This window comes from Oculina patagonica, chromosome 6 (assembly GCF_052425735.1).
Source record: "Oculina patagonica isolate OP01 chromosome 6, crgOcupat, whole genome shotgun sequence".
NCBI lineage: Eukaryota > Metazoa > Cnidaria > Anthozoa > Scleractinia > Oculinidae > Oculina > Oculina patagonica.
In genome coordinates, this window is record NC_135763.1 from 23,334,209 (window position 1) to 23,354,856 (window position 20,648).

General features: G+C 38.2%; 1 protein-coding gene across 3 annotated transcripts in view; it reads left to right on the top strand.

Annotated features, from left to right (window-relative positions):
• Positions 1-20,025, top strand: part of LOC144657119 (uncharacterized) — a 42,545-nt gene extending 22,520 nt beyond the window's left edge. Inside the window, exons 17-29 of one of the 3 annotated variants that reach the window (XM_078517419.1) lie at positions 165-278; positions 6,720-6,833; positions 7,811-7,924; positions 11,813-11,926; positions 12,555-12,668; positions 13,042-13,155; positions 13,505-13,618; positions 14,170-14,283; positions 14,666-14,785; positions 15,227-15,340; positions 16,552-16,662; positions 16,903-16,952; positions 19,559-20,025. In XM_078517419.1, coding sequence (XP_078373545.1) covers positions 165-278; positions 6,720-6,833; positions 7,811-7,924; positions 11,813-11,926; positions 12,555-12,668; positions 13,042-13,155; positions 13,505-13,618; positions 14,170-14,283; positions 14,666-14,785; positions 15,227-15,340; positions 16,552-16,662; positions 16,903-16,931 — 1,286 coding nt within the window. In that variant the 3' untranslated portion in view covers positions 16,932-16,952; positions 19,559-20,025. Of the gene's footprint in view, positions 1-164; positions 279-6,719; positions 6,834-7,810; positions 7,925-11,812; positions 11,927-12,554; positions 12,669-13,041; positions 13,156-13,504; positions 13,619-14,169; positions 14,284-14,665; positions 14,790-15,226; positions 15,341-16,551; positions 16,663-16,902; positions 16,953-19,337; positions 19,455-19,558 lie in introns of those variants that run through there. The other 2 variants (XM_078517418.1, XR_013571467.1) reach the window with 2 other exon arrangements.
• The last annotated feature ends 623 nt before the right edge of the window (positions 20,026-20,648 follow it).

A 20,648-nucleotide genomic window follows, 5' to 3' on the forward strand; every position in this document is an offset into this window, starting at 1 on the left:
AGAGACTCTTTTGAGCGGACCATATCTGAAAACATGCAATGCTGACTTACTCTGCTTTAAACAGATTCTCTCCTAATGGGGTGACGATAGATATTTTAGAAAGAAATATTGATTTCTGAGATGAAATGATGCGTAAATTACAAGCTGTAATTCCTTATTTTCAGATATCAACGAGTGTTCCCCTGATCCTTGCCAAAATGGCGGCACATGTGTTGATCTTGTTGGAAGTTACCGCTGTGATTGTACATCAGGATATTCTGGAACCAACTGTGAAACAGGTAATAGCAATCTTAAGATAAACAAAGCTTGAACTTTCTTATATCAACAAAACAAATGTCCGTGTCCCTATCCTTAGAAAGTCACAATTTAGGCCTATCTGGGGCTTTTCTCTCCCTGGCTGGGTATCTGCGCTCAGCTCCCATTGGCAAGTTCCTTGGAAGTGTCTCACTATGGTGTTGCATCTGAGGTGGTTGTTCAATCTCTGATATTGCAGCGATATTGTCACTGGAGACTTACAAACTGGATCTGAAGCTGCTGGAGACGTTCGGGTTTAGGACTCAGGAACTGGTTTTGTAACAGGGTTCGGAGTGTCAGCGGGTTGTGACAACTCGAAATATACTTGGAATACTCAGTGCTGGTGCTGGAGTACTCGATACCGACACTGGAACTGCTACTGGAAGCGGCGGCTCCTCAAGAACCACTTCACCAGAGACCTCTTCGGTATTCAAACGCTGCGCCTGCAGGAGGAGATCAATGTTCCTGGGACCCCCTTCTCCACCCCTCCCTGGGTATTCCGTACATTCACAGAGTCACGTGGCGACAGTTCCCGCATCTTGACGCGACTCTTATCATGCTGTCGCTGTTGTCTGTCTTGCTGGTCCTGAATGTGATCTTCCATATTGGTAGATGAACACTGAACTTATTGCGAGGCTTGCGTTTCAAGAACAGTTCGGGTGGTGTCACTCCTGTCACTAAATGAGGAGTGTCTATGTACAGGAACAAACAATTGGCCAGTCGATGTTTCAGGGAACACTTTTTACCACCTCTTCTCACACTTTCAGCATGTTTACGTAACGCTTGTTTCAGGATCCTGCACTGTGTACTCTGCTGCTCCATTAGAGGATGGATGATATAGAGGAACCACTGTTTGTTTAACTCCATAAGGAAATTTGTGGACTTCTCGGAAATAAATTGGGGCCCGTTCTCTGAAACAACTTCTACCGGCTAACTATTTGCCACAAACCACAGTCTCATTTGGTCAATAGTGCTTTGTGATGTAATGTATATGAAATGATTCATACATGAACTGCGGATGTGTATGAAAGTGATAAATGATCATCGCAGTGTGTTTTCAATTTAAGCAATTGGAATAAAGAAGCCTGAAAAAAATTCAGGGATTCAACAGGAATCTAACCCATCACCACTGCGAATACCAGTGCGATGCTCTACCAACTGAGCTATGAAGCCACACATTGCAAGGACAATTGTAAGTTCAAGGAAGTAGTTGCGATCTTCTCTGCGTAGTCGATATGCACTCTTTGCCACACCCGAGCAGTCCACTTCCATGGGTACAGTAATGCACTGGGCGGTGCCTTGGACCACACTGCTTGACATACTCCACGGCTTTTTACAATCAACTCAATTTCGGCATCTAAATTCGGCCACCAAATTCAACTTAGAGCAGTAGATTTCATTGTGATAATACCTGGATGTTCTTCATGTAATTCTTGCAATAGTCTGTTTCTTAGCAACGGCGGAGTGATTACACGCATTCCCCATAAGTCACATTCTTGGTCAGCTGTAAGCTCGTGTCCTCGCGTGAAGTATGGTTTCGGTTCTTCACTGGATAGGTAATTTGGCTATCCAGTTAGCGTATTATTCAGTAGAAAAGGATCTTTTTCTGGTTTCCCTGCTGATGTCCTTTACATCGGCCCACAGGCAATTCTTCAAGGTCTGAGAAGAAATATTTGTCAGCATCTTCTCAGTTAATGGTTGATAGTTGCACGGGAGGAGTGATAAGGCATCTGCATTATCATATCTGTAGACGGTACATATTCCACTTGGTAGCTATAGGCCTGCAAAATTACTGCCCAGCGTTGAATTAAAGCGGCTGCTAGGATTGGTACTGCTGTTTTTGGACCCAAGATAGTAACTAAGGGCTTGTTGTCTGCATAGGTACTTGTGGAAGTTCCTGACTCTAAATACAATTGCCAGGGCCTCCTTTTTAAGTCGTGAATAACGACTTATTGCGGTCTGCTGGCGATTAAAATGTGTAAACTCCCTTGGTAACCTGGCAATTTTATATTAAGTTTAAATTAAGTTCAAAATGGCGGATGAACGGCACAAGGGCTGGTATCACGAGTTGTAATGCGAACTTGTGGATGTACATCAGGAGAATACGAATATTTTTTCCTTTCTGGAAGGAATTTTTCTAGTGAGGCTACTGCTCGAATCTACATTTACACACAATGCAACGGAAAGGATGGCCAAGGAAGCAAGAAACTTGCACGCCGAACAATAGCTTATTTTGAAAGTCCGCGGATATGAAATTATCTTTCATAATCATTGAAATGCAATCAAATAGTTGGTAAGTAATAAATCACCCTAAATAAGGTTGTATTTTCCGCTACAAATTAGTCTTATGCACTCAGCAAGATTAAACTGATGCGTTTCGAAACAATTAGAGATACCTATAGTTGGCTTGCTTTGTCTTTCGGTCGATCATTTATTTGCACGTTCGTCAAGTTTTTGTATCTAGTAATATTTTATATTCGTTGTCACACTCTCGTTAACGAAATTCCCAAGTACATCTATCTCGTGACTTAAACTTAAATCAAAATTTCCTCTGGCATTCGTAGCTCATTAGGTAGCAAGCCTTTAGTGAATGATAAATTTGCTCTGCTTTTGAAGGCAAAACTACATTTGTAAACACAGTATTATGCATCAGTCCCTTACAATTATTTTTTCTTCATGCACATGGTCTGTCAAAAAAGGGACATATTAGTTCAACTGTGGTAATTATAGTTCTCCAGGGGTGTATCATTGCACTCAGGTAATTTTTTGCTTTGTCAACATCCACTGAGTGCTATGGGGTAGACATTCAAAGAAATTTAACATTAATTCAAAGGGTGAGAGTACTATTGTTAGCGGCTATTAATTTTAGCGATTTTTTCTGTGCAAGATTTAGCGACTATCTAATATAGGGATTTTCCAAAAACTTCAAGAACTAGTAATATCATGTAAACCAGCTTTTACTGGCCGGTGATGAACATATATGGCTAAGATGAAAATAAATGTTCAGTAAAAGAAAAAAACTACCGTATCTTGACATTGAATGCACATAAATTGCATTGCCTAAAAGAACAAAGTTACCAGTATCCATTTTTGTGTTCCATTAGGGTGGGAAGGGGGTACCGGGGAGGTACTTGAAATTTGACCAAGGCAAATTTTAGCAAGTATTTAATTTAGCGATTTTCGCCCAAAACTCACTAAAATCGCTAAAATGTAATAGCCACTAATATAACAATAGTAACCTTAAGGTCGATTTCTGTACATGTCCTATGCCTCCCCCCCCCCCCCCCAAATAAATGCATGCAGTCATCTCAGCCGAAAAGGAACCTGGTTGCATGCCATGCTGATAAATAACAAATTGCTTACACTTAGATGGTTTGTTGTACGTGTTGTCCTACAGATTTATTTTAACAAGGCACATAGCATTTTGAATTAATTTACAGATTCGCCAAAACAATATCCTGCAATACAGCACATCACTGAACTCTGCATGGGGCTAGGCTGTCAAGAGGTGTGGGCTGGAATGAACATCCTACAGTAACTTGTATGAAACATATGATCAGAAAAAAGAATTTTATTTCAAATTTACTCTCATTTCACAAACAGTGAATACTGCTCTCTATAAATTGACTTTTAGCAGACTGTACAGCTTGAAAAGAAATATTTGGAAGTCATTGTTATTAACTACTGAAAACAAAGAGTTAAAGATAAACAAGCTTTAAGGTTCAGATCCTTTAATCCAACATGGCCACCAAATCTATGCAGGGTGGCTAGCAATGTATAGAGATTATTTAAAAACGAATTAATAAGGCTGATTAAAATGCATTCATTTGATGACTTTCGTGGCATGTAAAGGGGTAAAGTGAACTTTTTGGTTGCAAGTAAAGATACCAGAAAAGGAAATAAGCAGCAGTTTTCATTTGTTACATGTATCAGGCCTCTAAATTGATAATAAAGTATGTTGACTTCACTGTTTCCTGCCAATTGCAATACTTAGAAGTCACATGTATGAGGCATCTGTTAGTTTCTTTTAACTATTTGCCTTCTGTCACAGTGTCTGCCATTCTTTAACAGAGAAAAATGTATGTCGAATAATACCACTGTCCTGTATAAAATGGCTCAGTTACCTGGTCATTAATTAAAGAACCCTTTAGTAAATGTGAAACAGTTTGGTGAAAAAAAATTCCCTAGCTTCTTTCCATTACCAGCTTCGCAGCATCTTAAGGTACCTCATATCTTGTTACCACTATACGTGTCTCTCTCAGCATTAATTATTTTAAGCTCTGAAATAATCTTTACTTCTTAGCTGCTTAGCTAGAAGGCCTCGATGGACCACTGGATGGTTAGTTTTCAGTTAGAATATGGGGTTATTTATCACTTACCAGCTAGAAATTTAAACATGACTCAACTATGACGTACGTTTAACAGACTTCATAGACAATTACAAAATTTGTCGTTTGTCAGCAGACATTTTAAATTTATTTTGGCTAATTCTGGGCTATCAGTTTATAATATACCACATTCACGACTTTGCTCATAGAGCCTTTGATTTCGTAATGAGGCAATATAACTGACACCTTGAATTCACCGCAGATACGAATACTTCCATCATTTTGGGCACACAGCCAATTGGAGACGCCCAGTCACTGCGTTTCACCTTCGTGACTACTCCTAGACTGTCAAAACGATCCAATTCTTCTTCCACTTTTTGGCGAAGTACTCATGACACTGGCCTGAATTTACAGAACACTAGCTTCGTACCATCTTTCAACCTTTGGCTTATATCTGCCTTAAACTCTTTGTGTCAGCTTGCTCACATGAAAGATATTGCTCCAATTCAACTTGAGTTGCTCCAACCAATTTCTGCCTAGCAATGGGGAACCATCGCCATTACCAGCAATCAAGGTAGCACCAGTCATGACCAGTTCCTGCTGTTCATAGACCACAAGTAAGTGCAATTCACAACAAACAGCACTTCGGACACCATTGTAAGCCTTAAACGTAAACTGCCGATCATACAGGGCCTTAGGAAAGATAGACACTGTGGCTCCAATATCCAATTGCATTTTGCAACTCTTGTGGTCCAGCATAACTGACACATGAATCGGGGTACGTCCATCCTTACCAGAATCCATCGCTAAGAACCACATCATTGTCTGTGTCCTCCTCAACTACTTCTTCCCCATAATGTGTCTCTCCAGACTGATGTTGATAAGCTTCCAGGTTTGGTTTTGCATACACTTGCATAATGACCTACTTTCTTAAACTTCGTAAACACACTTGAACGTGCTGAACAATATTTATCCTTGCTAAAGTGTCCCTCTTGACCACACCGGTAGCGTAATCCCAGACTTTTGTTTTCTTTTGGCTGCTTTGGAGGGGGTGTTACAACAACCTAATCTAATCGCAGTGATTCCTCAGTTAAAGACGCAGAATTCTGAGCTCTTATTTCCTTTACTTGAAGGTTAACAGCTTCCACTGAACGAGCTTCCTCTTGCAGTTTTTCAAGAGAAACATTTTCTTTTGCGAGCAATTTTCTTCTCAATTTTGACGATCGAAATCTATCAATAACTTGATCTCTGATGTCAATGTCCAGGGTCGTGAAATTACAATTCTGTGCTTGCTTCATAAGCCTAGCTATGAATTGACCAACCTTCTCTCCTTCATGCTGTGCCATGCTCCTAAATACATGTCGCTCGTACGGTTCATTAAGCTTGGAGAAAAAAGCGCGTTCAGAGAACGCACCGTTTTCTCGAAATCAGTAGCCGTATCAAGTTCCGCACTCGGGCCTGGGTCACTCAGTGTTTTATACAACTCCTGAACCTCTATTCCCACGGCGTGAAGTAGCAAAGCAGTTCATTTGTTCATCGTTCACCACTCATTTGGCCACAAGTAAGTATTGATATGATTGAAGCTATTTCTTCTAACGTGGTTCCAATGCACACAAATTACCATTGCGATCGAACGGAGCTACTCCTTGAATTTCGATGTTACTTGCCGCCATTCTTCGTTAGTTAGCCAATCCTGTCCTCTTCGCCAGTATTAAATACCGCAAAACCCTCCGATGGTTTCTTAAAAGGTTCCATTCGGCCGGATGCAAACACACTTAAACAAACTACACCATGGCGACCCATAACAAGACAGGGTCCCCTTTTAATGCGCATTCGTAACACTGCTGACAATACATGACAATAATGATGTCCCACATAACAGATTTTTACTAATAAGACTGCTAAAAACTAATAGCAACAAATAAGTAGGGAAATAAGCAAACTTGGTTAATTTTTATTGACGAAAAGTTTTATTGACTAGTATCTTTAGTTAAGTTAATTAAGCTGCATGTTTGAATCTTTTTCGGTCAGAAAGATTTTCTTGATTCCTAGACAAAGTGATTTGCAAACTTAAAAGCTGTTTTTTCCTTTTTTCAGATATCAACGAGTGTTTCCCTGATCCTTGCCAAAATGGCGGCACATGTGTTGATCTTGTTGGAAGTTACCGCTGTGATTGTATATCAGGATATTCTGGCACAAATTGTGAAACAGGTGATAGTTATCTTAAGATGTTTTGAGAAAATTGATATCAAATCATGATCTACGAATATTGAAAATAACACCACTTTAGCTGTCATAGAAGATTGATTGATAGCTTGATTGGTAGATCATGAATTTGTTTGATTGATCGGTTGTCTGTTTGGTTTGATAGTTGATAAAAGCAGAAGGTTGTTACCTTAGATATTTATTGTAAAGCACAGTAGCAAAACTAAGGCTATCTAATCGAGCTGTCATTTACTCATGAAGAAAAGACAAAAGAACGAAAAACAGCAGCAGGTACACAGTACCCCGATCCACTATGAATGTGGAACGATAGAACAACTACGGAGATATGAATATAACTCTGAAATACTGTAAAAACCCGCGTATAAGAACACCTATTTTGGCGGTTCAGGCTGATTTGGTTCTTATATAAAGGGTTATAATCTGCAAAATCACCCTGTAAGTGTTCTTAAGTGTTCTTAAAAAAAGTTTCTTAAAATAAGGAACATGCTAGGCTACCAATAGATGAAATCAATATATATGCACACAATTGTATTTTAATTTTAATAAAATTGATAAATCAACTAGGCAATACTGTACTGTAATTGGGGTGGAACTATTATACGTGCAATGAAAAGTAGTGTTGATCTTTGATATTTTTCCATATAAGAACAACTTTCATTTTTCAGGCTGAATGTGTTCTTATATAAATGATACTTTATTTCCTAAAATCAGGCCTGGGTGTTCTTAATCCACTTGTTCTTATACGCAGGGTTTTACTGTAGCCTATATTGAGGTTCAAAGAAGAGACGTTTTTCGAGTGGACCATTTCTGAAAGCATGCAATGCTGACTGTTTCTGCAACATCATACGCTACTGTTAAACAGATTCTCTCCTGTAGGGCTGACGATAGATATTTTAGATAGAAATATTGATTTCTTAGATGAAATGATGCGTAACTTACAAGCTGTGCTTGTATTTTTTCAGATATCAACGAGTGTTCCCCTGATCCTTGCCAAAATGGCGGCACATGTGTTGATCTTGTTGGAAGTTACCGCTGTGATTGTATATCAGGATATTCTGGCACAAACTGTGAAACAGGTGAAAGTATAATCTGAAGATATTTTGAGAAAAATTGATCTCATATCATGAAATCAGAAAACCCCATTTCTACGATATAATTTGAAAACAACACCAATATAGCTGTCATAGAAGATTGATTGATTGCTTGATTAATTAAATTTGTATTTGGTTACTTGATTGACTGTTTGATTAGCTACGTAGTTGAACGCAAATATTTCATTTGCATTGAACACCAAAAAGTTTTGTATCAATTTGTTCATAAGCATTTCTAGTTTTCTAAGAAAGTAGCAAGTTTTCCCTCGATTTATCTGGAAATGCGAAATCAATAATATAACGACCACTACTGATTGAAAATCAAAAATTGAAAATGATCTTGATTTAGAAGCGAATATTTCAATTTCGGCACCTAGCTGATAACTCTACTCTACACAGTCGAAAAGTGTAGTCCTTTATCAGCTAAAATATGCAAAATCACATGTACGTTACGTTTCCAGTATTTCAAAAGTTATGACCGTTTGTATCAGGACATGTGCGAGTAATAACGACGATATAGGCGGAAATGTCGTTATTACTTGCAAATGTGCAGGATCGTCACTAGAGACTTAGAAGCTGGCTCAGGAGCTACTGAAGACTTCTGGTTTAGGGCTCAGAAACTGGTTTTGCAACAGGGTTCGGAGACTCAGCGGGTTGTCATAGAGTTGTCTCTGGATCGTTGGTACTCGGTGATGGTGATAGAGTATTCGGTACTGATACTGGAACTGCCATTGCAGCGGGTAACTCCTCGGAAACCACTGAATCACAAGCCTCTGCGGAATTCAAACGCTGCGTCTGCAGGAGGTGATAAATGTGGACGTAGCGCAATTGGTGACCAACTCTCACCAGGTAGGTCAATGTTCCCAACCGTCTTATCACTGTACGCGGGACCCACTTCTCCACTCCTCCCTGGGTATTTCGTACATTCACAGGATCACGTGAGGACAGTACAGTTCCCGCATCTTGACACGACTCTTATCATGCTGTCGCTGTTGTCTGTCTTGCTGGTCCTGGATATGATCTTTCATGTTTGGCAGGAGAACACTGAACTTAGTTCGAGGTTTGCGTTTCAATAACAGTTCTGATGGTGTCACTCCAGTCACTGAATGAGGAGTGTTTATGTACAGAACAATTGGCCAGTTCATGTTTCAGTGAACGCTTCTTACCAACTCTTCTCACACTTTCAACATGTTTACGTAATGCTTGTTTCAGTATCTGCACTGTGCACTCTGCTGCTCCATTTGAAAATGGATGATATAGAAGAACCAGTGTTTGTTTAACTCCTTCAAGGAAATTTGTGATTTTCTGGGAAATGAATTGGGGCCCATTCTCTGAAACAACTTCTTCCGGAAATCCATGTGCCGCAAACCATAGTCTCACTTAGTCTATAGCGCTTTGAGCAGTTGTGGATCTCACTGTTCCACCTCTATCCACCTGGAATGGCTGTCAATCAACCCAAGAAAGTAGTTGCCATCCTTCCCTGGGTAGTCGATGTGCACTCTTTGCCACACCCGAGCAGGACGCCTCCATGGGTATAGTGGTGCACTGGGCGATGCCTTCCGCCCTTCTTGACATACTTCACAGCTTTTCACAATCAACTTAATTTCTGCATCTACATTTGGCCACCAAACGTAACTTCGAGCAATAGATTTAATTGCGACAGTACCGGGATGTTCTTCATGTAATTATTTCAATAGTCTGTTTTTTAGCGACGGCAGAATGATTACACGCATTCCCCATAAGACACATTCTTAATCAGCTGTAAGCTATTGTCATTCCTTAAAGTATGGTTCCAATTCCTCACTGGATACATAATTTGGTTTTCCAGTTAGCGTGTAATTTAGAACTCTAGGTAGAACAGGATCTTCTGGTTTCCCTGCTGTTTTCCTTGGCATCCAAAGGCAATTCTTCAAGGCCTGTGAAGAAATAGATGACAGCGTCTTCTTTCAATGGTGGATTGTTGCACGGAAGGCGTGATAAGGTATCAGCATTACCATGTTCTGTAGACGGTCGATATTCCACCTGGCAGCTATAGGCCTGCCAAATTACTGCCCACCGTTGCCTTCTAGCGGCTGCTAAGGTTGGTACTGCTGTTTTTGGACCCAAGGTGGTAACTAAGGGCTTGTTGTCTGTATACAGGTGGAACGTTCGACCGTGCAGGTATTTGTGGAAGTTCCGGAATCCAAATACAATTGCTAGGTCCTCCTTCTCTTTCGAATATGGCAAATATATCTTCTGTGTCTGGCAATGGGTGAGGGTTGTCTAGAAGGACCTGGTTAACTTACATCTTGAAGTCACCGCAGATGCGAATATTTCCATCTTTTTTGGACACACAGACAATTGGAGACGCCCAGAAACTACGTTCCACCTTGACTTCTCTGAACTGTACACACGATCCAATTCACTTTTTGGCGAAATGCAAAGGGCGCTGGCCTGGCTTTGTAGAACACTAGCTTTGCACAATCTTGCAACTTTATATTTCCCTTAAACCCTTTTGTGTCAGCTTTGCTCACATGAAAGATATTGCTTCAATTCAACTTGCCATCAACAACAATCTCATGTAGCACCAGTTCTTGCTGTTTATAGACCACAGGCAAGTTAACTTCACCCCAGAAGGAATTCGGACAACATTGTGAGCCTTTAACTTAAACTGCCGATCATACAGGACCTTTGGCAAGATAGATACTGTGGCTCCAGTATCCAATCAATCAATCAATCAATTAATCAATCAATCAATCAATCAATCAAACCATTTCTTCTGATCTTACATATCTGACACATGAATCGGGTATTGTTCTGCTAAAATGTCACTCTTGACCACAACGGTAGCGTAATCCCTGACTTTTGTTTCCTTTTGGCTGCTTTGGAGGGGGTGTTACAACAACGGTATTTACTCGCAGTGATTCCTCTGTTGAAGATGCAGAATCCTGTGCTCTCATCTCCTTTGCTTGAAGGTTAACAGCTTCTACCGAACGAGCTGAGCTACCCCTTGAAGTTTTTAAAGAGTAAGATTTCCTTTGGCAGCAATTTTCTTCTCAATTCCGATGATTGACATTCATCAATAACTTGATCAATGATGGCAATGTCCGGTGGTGAAAATACAATCCCGTGCTTGCTTCTTAAGCCCAGCTATTAATTGACTAACTGTCTTTCCTTCGTGTTGAGCCATGCTACTGACTACATGCCGCTCGTACGGTTCGCTAAGCTTGGAGGAAGAATACGCGTTCAGAGTATGTACCGTTTTCTCGAAATCAGTAGCTTCTTCAAATTCTACACTCGGGCCTGGGTAACTCAGTGTTTCATAGAACCCCTGAACCTCTATTCCCGCAGCGTGAAGTAGAAAAGCATCCTTTCGTGCATCGTTCGCCACTCCTTTGGCCACAAAAAGTATTGGAATGATCTAAGCTATTTCTTCCAACGTGGTCCTAATGCAGACGAATTACCTTTGCGATCGAATGGAGCTACCCCTCGAATTTCGATGTTAACTACCGCCATTCTTCGTTAGTTAGCCAATCCAGTTCTCGTTGCCAGTGTTAAATACCGCAGAAACCTCCGATAACTTCACCATGCAAACCTTGACAAGACACGGTCCCTTTCTTTAATGAGCATTGCCATGCGTAACACTGCTGACAATACATGTCAATAATAATGCCCCAAATAACAGATTTTCCTAATTAGACTGCTCAAAAATAAAAGGAACAAATAAGTAGGGAAATAAACAAACTTGGTTAATTTTAATTAACCAAAAGTTAGAAGACTTGTATCTTTAGTTAAGCTTATTAAAGCTGCATGTTTGGAACTTTTTCGGTCAGAAATATTTTCTTGTTTCCTAGACAAAACGATTTGTAACTTAAAAACCTTCCTTATTGTCAGATATCAACGAGTGTTCCTCTGATCCTTGCCAAAATGGCGGCACATGTGTTGATCTTGTTGGAAGTTATCGCTGTGATTGTGTATCAGGATATTCTGGAACCGACTGTGAAACAGGTGATACTTCGCTAAAGTGTTTTGAGAAACTAAATCTTAAATAAAGTAATAATTTAGAGAAAAGAGAGAGAGAGAGAGAGAGAGAAAAAAAAAAAGAAAAAATCATCAAAGAATCTTATCTGAATTTGTTGAGCTGACCTTTTCGAACCGGCTTATAATGATGTCCCACTTAACATAGTTTTTTTTCCTTATAAGACTGTTAATAATAATAGCAGTAGAAGAGAAGGAAATAAGCAAATTAAAAATACTTGTACTTCATACTGATAAGGAAAAACCTCATTTGCATTTACTTTCAACATACATATTTACATACGCGACTCCAAAACTGGTTTTGTCAATAAACTTTGTCCGTTGGTGGACATATACTGTTTTGAATTTTTTAAATTTCAGTCGACTTCATGAAATATTGCTCAAATAATTACTTTAGTATCTAGGTAATTATAACGCTATATAAACCAAAATAATAAAAAAATTGCTTACGACAACCAAAATAACAACAACAATAGTTGTAGCTATAACAGTAACTTATAACAAAATGCGAACAGTATTTCACAAAAGTTAAGTAAGCTGCATGTTTGGAACTGTTTCGGTCAGAAATGTTCTCTTGCTTTTAATTTCCTTTTTTCAGATATCAACGAGTGTTCCCCTGATCCTTGCCAAAATGGCGGCACATGTGTTGATCTTGTTGGAAGTTACCGCTGTGATTGTATATCAGGATATTCTGGCACTAACTGTGAAACAGGTAATACTAGGATAAAATGTTTTGAGAAACTAATCTAAGATCAAGAAATAATTTAGAATACAAAGACAATAAAAAAAAAAAAACAGAAAAAGAAAGAAAAAAGTCGTGGAAGAATATCATCTTATTTGAAATTGTTGAGCTGACCTTTTCGAATTTATAATAATGTCCCACATAACACTTTTTCTCTAATAAGCCTGCCCAAAAATAAAAGCAACAAATAAGTAGGGAAATAAGCAAACTTGGTTTATTTTTCTTGCTTGTATCTAAATGAAGATAATTAAGATGCATGTTTGGAACCTATTTGGTCAGAAATATTTTCTTGTTTCCTAGACAAAACTATTTGTAACTTAAAAGCTGTGATTGCCTTTTTCAGATATCAACGAGTGTTCCCCTGATCCTTGCCAAAATGGCGGCACATGTGTTGATCTTGTTGGAAGTTACCGCTGTGATTGTATATCAGGATATTCTGGCACCAACTGTGAAACAGGTGATACTTTGCTAAAATGTTTTGAGAAACTAAATCTTAAATCAAGGAATAATTAAGAAAAATAGCACTGAAAAAAAGAAAAAGAAAGACAAAAGTCATTGGAAAATATCTTATTTAAAAATGTTGAGCTGACCATTCAGAATTTTATTAATGTCCAACATATAACATATTTTTTCTAATAAATAAGAAGGGAAAAAAGCAAACGTGGGCAAACTTGGTTTATTTTTATTGACTTGTATCTTAATTAAGATAATTATGCTGCATGTTTGGAACTTATTCGGTCTGAAATATTTTCTTGTTTCCTAAACAAAACGAGTTGTAACTTAAAAGCTGTAATTGCCTTTTTCAGATATCAACGAGTGCTCCCCTGATCCTTGCCAAAATGGCGGCACATGTGTTGATCGTGTTGGAAGTTACCGCTGTGATTGTATATCAGGATATTCTGGCACCAACTGTGAAACAGGTAATACTAGGATAAAATGTTTTGAGAACTTAATCTTAAATCAAGGAATAATCATTATTAAGAAAAAGAGCAGAAAAAAAGAAAAAGAAAGAAAAAGTCATCTGAGAATATCTTATTTGAAAATATTGAGCTGAACTTTTCGAATTTTAATAATGTCCCACATAACACATTTTTTTCGTAACAAGACGTAAAACAAGTAATACTGGGCTAAAATGTTTAGGGAAACTAAATCTAAAGTCAAGGAATAATTTACAGTATGAACACAACAAAACAACGAAACAACAACAAAATCATCAGAGAATATCTTATTTGAAATTGTTGAGCTGACCTTTTGAAATTTATTATGACTTCCCACATAACAGATTTTTCCTAATAAGACTGCTCAAAAATTAAAGCAACAAATAAGTAGGGAAATAAGCAACATTGGTTAACTTTATTTACGAAAAGTTATAAGCTACATGTTTTGAATTTTTTCGGTCAGAAATATTTTCTTGTTTCCTAGACAAAACGATTTGTAACCTACAAGTTGTAATTCCTTTTTTTTTTTTCAGACATCAACGAGTGTTCCCCTGATCCTTGCCAAAATGGCGGCACATGTGTTGATCTTGTTGCAAGTTACCGCTGTGATTGTATATCAGGATATTCTGGCAACAACTGTGAAACAGGTGACACTTTGCTGAAGTGTTTTGCGAAACTAAATCTAAAATCAAGAAGTAATTTGTGTTATGAAGACAAAAACAGCAGAAAAAGAAAGAAAAAAGTCATCAAAAAATATTATCTTATTTTGAGATTGTTGAGCTGACCTTTTCGAATTTATAATGATGTCCCACATAAAACAGATTTTGCCCTTATATAAGACTGCCCAAAAATAATATAGCAACAAATAAGTAGGGAAATAAGCGCACTTGGTTTACTTTGTTTGAGAAACGTTAGAAGACTTGTGTCTTTAGTTAAGTTAATCAAATTCCATGCTTGGAACTTTTTCAGATATCAACAAATGTTCCAACGAGTGTTTGTAACTTACAAGCTGTAATTCCTTATTTTCAGATATCAACGAGTGTTCCCCTGATCCTTGCCAAAATGGCGGCACATGTGTTGATCTTGTTGGAAGTTACCGCTGTGATTGTATATCAGGGTATTCTGGAACAAATTGTGAAACAAGTTATAGTGGGTTAAATTGTTTTGAGAGAATAAATCTTAAATAATGGAATACATTGAGCGAAAGAGAATTGAGCACGCTTGCCTCGATTCTATGTTAGAACACATGAAGAATATCCCGTATGGACGGAAGTACCACTTGAACCAGAAGCTGGGGGAAAGAATACGTCAATAGCCACATAAAATCATTTATTTCTAGAAATACCTTAGTAGCATGTTGAACTAGCAACAAATCATTGAAAATCACCTTTTCGGCTTATAAAATATTGAGCTGACCGTTTTGAATATATATAATTAAGTCCCAAAGAGAAAATGTCTTCTTTATAAGAATACCAAACAAATACAGCAGCACACATTTTCACTGGCCAAATAATTTAATTAATCTGCCCAGTTTAAACTGTTTGAGTAAGAAATCAAGTTTCCCTGATGGAATTATTTGCGTATTTTTAGATATCACCGACTGTTCCCCTGATCCTTGCCAAAATGGCGGCACGTGTGTTGATCTTGTTGGAAGTTACCGCTGTGATTGCACATCAGGATATTCTGGCACCAACTGTGAAACAGGTAACAATAAGCTAGTTAACAATTGGTTCATGTTTTAGCGTTCATGCTTTAGCACAAAAGAAGCGTAAGAGTTGCTCGAGGTGATGGCCTAGTTTCCTCTAACTATAACTCTAGATTCCTCCAACTATTCTTCAGTAGTGCACTTTCGTATCTTTCTGTAATTATTTAATTTATTTAGCATGACAAAACATTATTAAACTTAAACTTACGCTTCTTGAGAGCTCTCCAAACTTCCCAAATGTACATCAAAACTGCGCGAGAAAAAAGCATTCAGGCGAAGTGATTTGGTCACGCTATCAGCGTGCACTATTTGATTGCTTGACTCTGCTATGTTATAGAATATTTTAGAAACCAACCAATGATGATTGTCTATGGAATGACCAATTGCCAGAGTGATTAATGAGAATATATTGAAATGCCTGAGATTTTTGTTGTGCCACCATAAATTAACAGTATAGCGGGGAGCCGGTGTCGAAATCGAGCTGTCTTTGATGCACTTAACCAGGAACCAAAGAAAACTTCCTAATGATTGAAAAAGAAAGGTTTCGGACACCATGACCAATGGAATAAGGTGTCTAATTGTTTAAAATAATGCCTTAATTCCACATTTTACAGAACAAAGAGAAACAACATTGAATAGCAAAAAAATTGGTAAAGATTATCGCTTTTAAATTTCCCGCGCGCTGCCATTTTGGATTTTTTGACGTGTAATGGTTGCCGCTATTGTTAGAAAGCAAAGGATCTATTGTGTGAAACAATTGGGCAACCATTACATGTCATAAAATCCAAAAATGGCAGCTCTCTAAAAATTTTAAAGCAATAATCTTCTCCATTTTTGTTGCTATTAAATGTTCGTCTCCCTTGTCCTGTTAATTTGGAAAAATAGGCATTATTTTACACAATTTAACGTCAACTCGTCGTAAGAGTGGATGTTCCCTTTAACGAACATGGAGTTAAAAGAATAACAACAATTTTGGAGGGGAGCATTTCTAAAAACATTGAGCTTTAACTTTTTCACGTACAGAGCCCCAAGATATAGGCTTTCATTTTTGGGAAGATGGTATTAAAAAGAAGCAAACCTTTCTCCTTTTGTCCTGTAACTTAAGTTCAGTTAGCTGTATATGTATTTAAAGCTACTTGAGTGAGAACGTTTTTAGTGTGTCATGAGTGAAATTATTCATCATTTACTAGTGGTAATTCCTTATTTTTAGATATAAACGAGTGTGCACCTGCGCCTTGCAAAAATGGCGCCACGTGTGTCGATCTTGTTGGAAGTTACCGCTGTGATTGCGCTGCTGGATGGCTTGGAGACACTTGCAAGGGTAAATGGGCTCGTCTATCAATACGCGTTTTAGTTTGTGAATTTTTTTGCGGGAAAAAGGAAAATAATAAGTTAATTTTGTACTTTGTACAACAACAACTAACAACAAAGATTCCTTTGGGAGTAAAATAGCAAACGTGATGGAAATACAGCTAAACGAACTCTAGTTGGTAAAATAATGAATTACTTATCGTATGTCATATTTTAATCTCATGATACCCAATCACAATTTTTCTTCTAGAAAGCGACTTTGAAGTGTGTGAAGAGTAACTTCCGAGGCGCAGACAACGGGTATAAATGTTCTTTATTTCATATTGGTTACTTAGTAGCCTTGTTTTGTGTATTGCCTGCAAAGCGCTAGATAAGTCATCTTGCTCGCAGTCCCTCATGATCGGTTATTGGCTAATAATACGGATATGTTGTCAGCTAATTTCAGTTTTAATTTGTCATTAAATTTTATTTTACTTGCCTTTTGCTTTTCTTTGGTTTTTCAAAGAGAGTTTGTGTTACCTGCAAATTATTATCTATAAATAACATATTGACTATTCTCCCGATCAGCGTATACCGCAAACCACCATGCGACGTTCTTTGCCATGCTTGAAAGAGCGTAGTGAAATAAGAGTAGAATAATTACAGTTGAAACACAGGCGGCCCAAGCTCATGATGTGAAGAGTTGAAATAATACTCTTTTGAAATACGCGAAACGTGACTCTCGCGGAGGTGTTGTGTAACAACGATTCATATTTATAAAGGTTTGTATGGGAGAAAACGCTTTTGAATTTATAGCTAAATGTAATGATATTTTGACAATAAAATCAACTTCCCTCGATGTCTTGTTGTTATATCTGTTGTTATCTCGGTTCTCAGGCCGATCCGAGGCGATTTAAGCGAGTTATGCCATTTCGGGTTTCCACTGCTAAGAAGAAGTAAAGGCTGAACACTCGATTCCGGACTGTCCGCCGCTCGTACCGAAAATATCTCGTCAAAGCACGGCAATCGGCCTAATTCCTTCCCAGAATAAAAGTAGAGGTTTAAGCGCTCCTTTTCCGTAAGATTCCAACTCGAATACGTACCCATAGCGCACGCAACAAAGCTTCGAATCCAGCTTAACTCGCCTTCAGAGTTTTCGAAACATTAATATGCCCAGTGTGTACCATGAGACGCTATGGACACATTCTAGGTCCGAATAGAACGCCGGGCCAAAATAATTGACCCTGACCGGGGGATGGTCCGAAGAGTTGTCAGCATGAAATCTACTTGTCTCCACTCTTCCCGTGATGACAACTCTTCGTACCATCCCCCTTGTCAAAATACCATTACATTTAGCTATAAATTCAGGACAACTCGGATTAATATTAATCGGATTAATATTAATCCTAATGATTATTATAATCCTGTAATAGATTATTATAATCCACTAATAGATTATTATAATCTATTACTGAGGTTTGAGCCGTGCCTTAATCCATTAGGATTAATATTAATCTTGTGTAAGATTAATATTAATCGGATTAATATTAATCTTAATAATAAATCTCAACAACTCAATCCTAGTCCAAAGCTTCCGAAGATTGACATTATTTAACGATCTAAGGCGGCCTTATCAATATCTTATGAATTATTGGACCCACGCGTCATTTGTGCGCCCTTGCAGGTCGACCGGAATCTCCCCTACTCCATTTTGCATCTTCAAGCACTAAGCTAAGAATAGATACGAAGCTTGATGTAAACATACTTTATTGTTTGAAACAGCTGAAATAGGTTTTTCGTGAACTTGACATCATATACAATATGCTTACCATGTTAGTTCATAGAAAATATTTTCATCAACAAAAGGCGCCAGGAGACGGGAGAAATTCTTGTTCATAGTTGCCATTGTGATATGCCGACTCCGAACCTCGAAACAGTTGGTGTGTTTGGGATTGTCGCTATTTCGTCGCAGCTGGTAACGACTCCCTGTCGTTAGGTCTCTTTTTTTTGTAAAAACATGCCCACGGCACGGATTCGCTGACCCAGAGGCGCTTGATCCTTTTCTTTTCATTCTAGGGTCAACAACATCGTCTAATCTAGCTTTAGCATATGCAAAATTGATCGTCATGTGACGGATGTGATTAGTGACTTATGTCCTCTCAGCCCTGTGTTGTAGGTCTGCAGTGTGTTTGTCATATACATATCTGTCAGATAGTCAAATAGACATATCTGTTATCCGAACATTCACGGAATTTAATCGGGATTATAATAGAGATTAATATTAATCCGGATTATAATATTAATAATAATCTAATCCTTCCAATTTTTTGCCGTGCCTTAATCTATTACTGGATTATAATAATATATTACTGGATTATAATAATCTATTACTGGATTATAATAATCCTATTATAATCTATTATTATTATAATCCGCGGATTAATATTAATCCGAGTTGTCCTGTAAATTCAAAAGCGTTTTCTCCCATACAAACCTTTATAAATATGAATCGTTGTAACACAACACCTTGGGCCACCTGTGTCCAGGATACAGGCCAGTACGTTAACGTTAATTTGGTGGCAATGTAAACATTACATATTAGAAGATTTCTCTTTTAATGGTAAAATTACGATTTCTTTTAAGCTTGCCAAATAACAGCAAATTGCTTTTTTTCTTCTTTTTTGTTTGTTTGCTTTTTCTTTGCAGCTAGCATGCAGGACAAATATCTTTGAAGCACCTTTTTGCAGAAAAAAAGGATATGCATTCGCATGTATAGATAAAGGGATAAACATGTAGTAACGACAAAAGAAAATAAATATATGTGCAAACTATATCTCTGTTTTCCTTTTAATCCTGTTGAGTGTCCAATCTCAAAATTCGGAACGTCTGCGTAACATGACCTGTTTTCCACCCTTTAATCCAAATAGGAGGTGAGGTCGTCCGTTCAAGTTGAAGTCATCAACTTGAACTGAGACCGCTTCCTTTCATATTACCGTCTGTGTACGTCATGTGGGTAGGAAACGTGAGACTTGGAGAAGGACTGTCGAAAGAGAGCTGAAAGAGAACGGTTTAAGAACATGAGCAGCAGCAGCAACATTGGCCGTGGAGGACAAAACAGCCTGGAGACAGAGAGCCGACAGCCCAATTCTCCACCCGGAGTATGGTTAAATGGTGATGTCATATGTTACACCAGGAAGAATTCAGACAATAAAGTGATCCAAATAGCCTTTTTACAGACACAGCCTCTTAAATGTCGTCATAATTGCGTCACATTAAAAACAAAGATAGAAACAGTTGCAATGACATGCATGAAATTGGGATGTAGTATTAACACACTGTAAGGACAGCCATAAATCAAATTACATTCATGTTTCTTCAAGGCCTTGAAAATACATTGAAATACTTAAATAATACACCTCGGTTTGTGATTGGCTAGGTTTGGACGTTTGCGCGAAAATCTTCTGAGATTGCTTTTCTTTTTCTAGAGTTTTCACCACTGTGAGATTGTAGGTTACTTATATCGGAATTGTTAAAGGGTGGGGGGAGGGGTCACTGATTTAAGGCTACCTGGATATTCGACAAGAAATACCTTCTTGTCTCAAGGTCTGTGAAATTCTTAGAGTTTCTATGAGAGCGTTTTCGAGAAAATTTCGGATGAAGTTTTAAGGTGTTAAAATACAACAAAAGCAAAGCAGCCTTCAAACGCTTTTGAAAAGTAAGTTCACAAAGCCTGATCAAAGAAAATTTGGTTGTTAGTAAATCTTATACTATCTAATTACGCTGAGTGTAAAGGTGGGGACACATTAGGCGACGAGTCGCTGCAACATGTCGCAGCGACAACTTACTGCAACATGTGTGACATGGTGCATTTCTGCGACAATCTTTATTGCTGCAACAAAATTTTGTCGCTGTGATAAGTCGCACGAATTCAAACCAGTTTGAATTCGTGCGACTGATCGCGGCGAGAAAATGAGCGAAAGCAGGGTTGTCGCAGTCGCTGCGACAAAATATAAATTA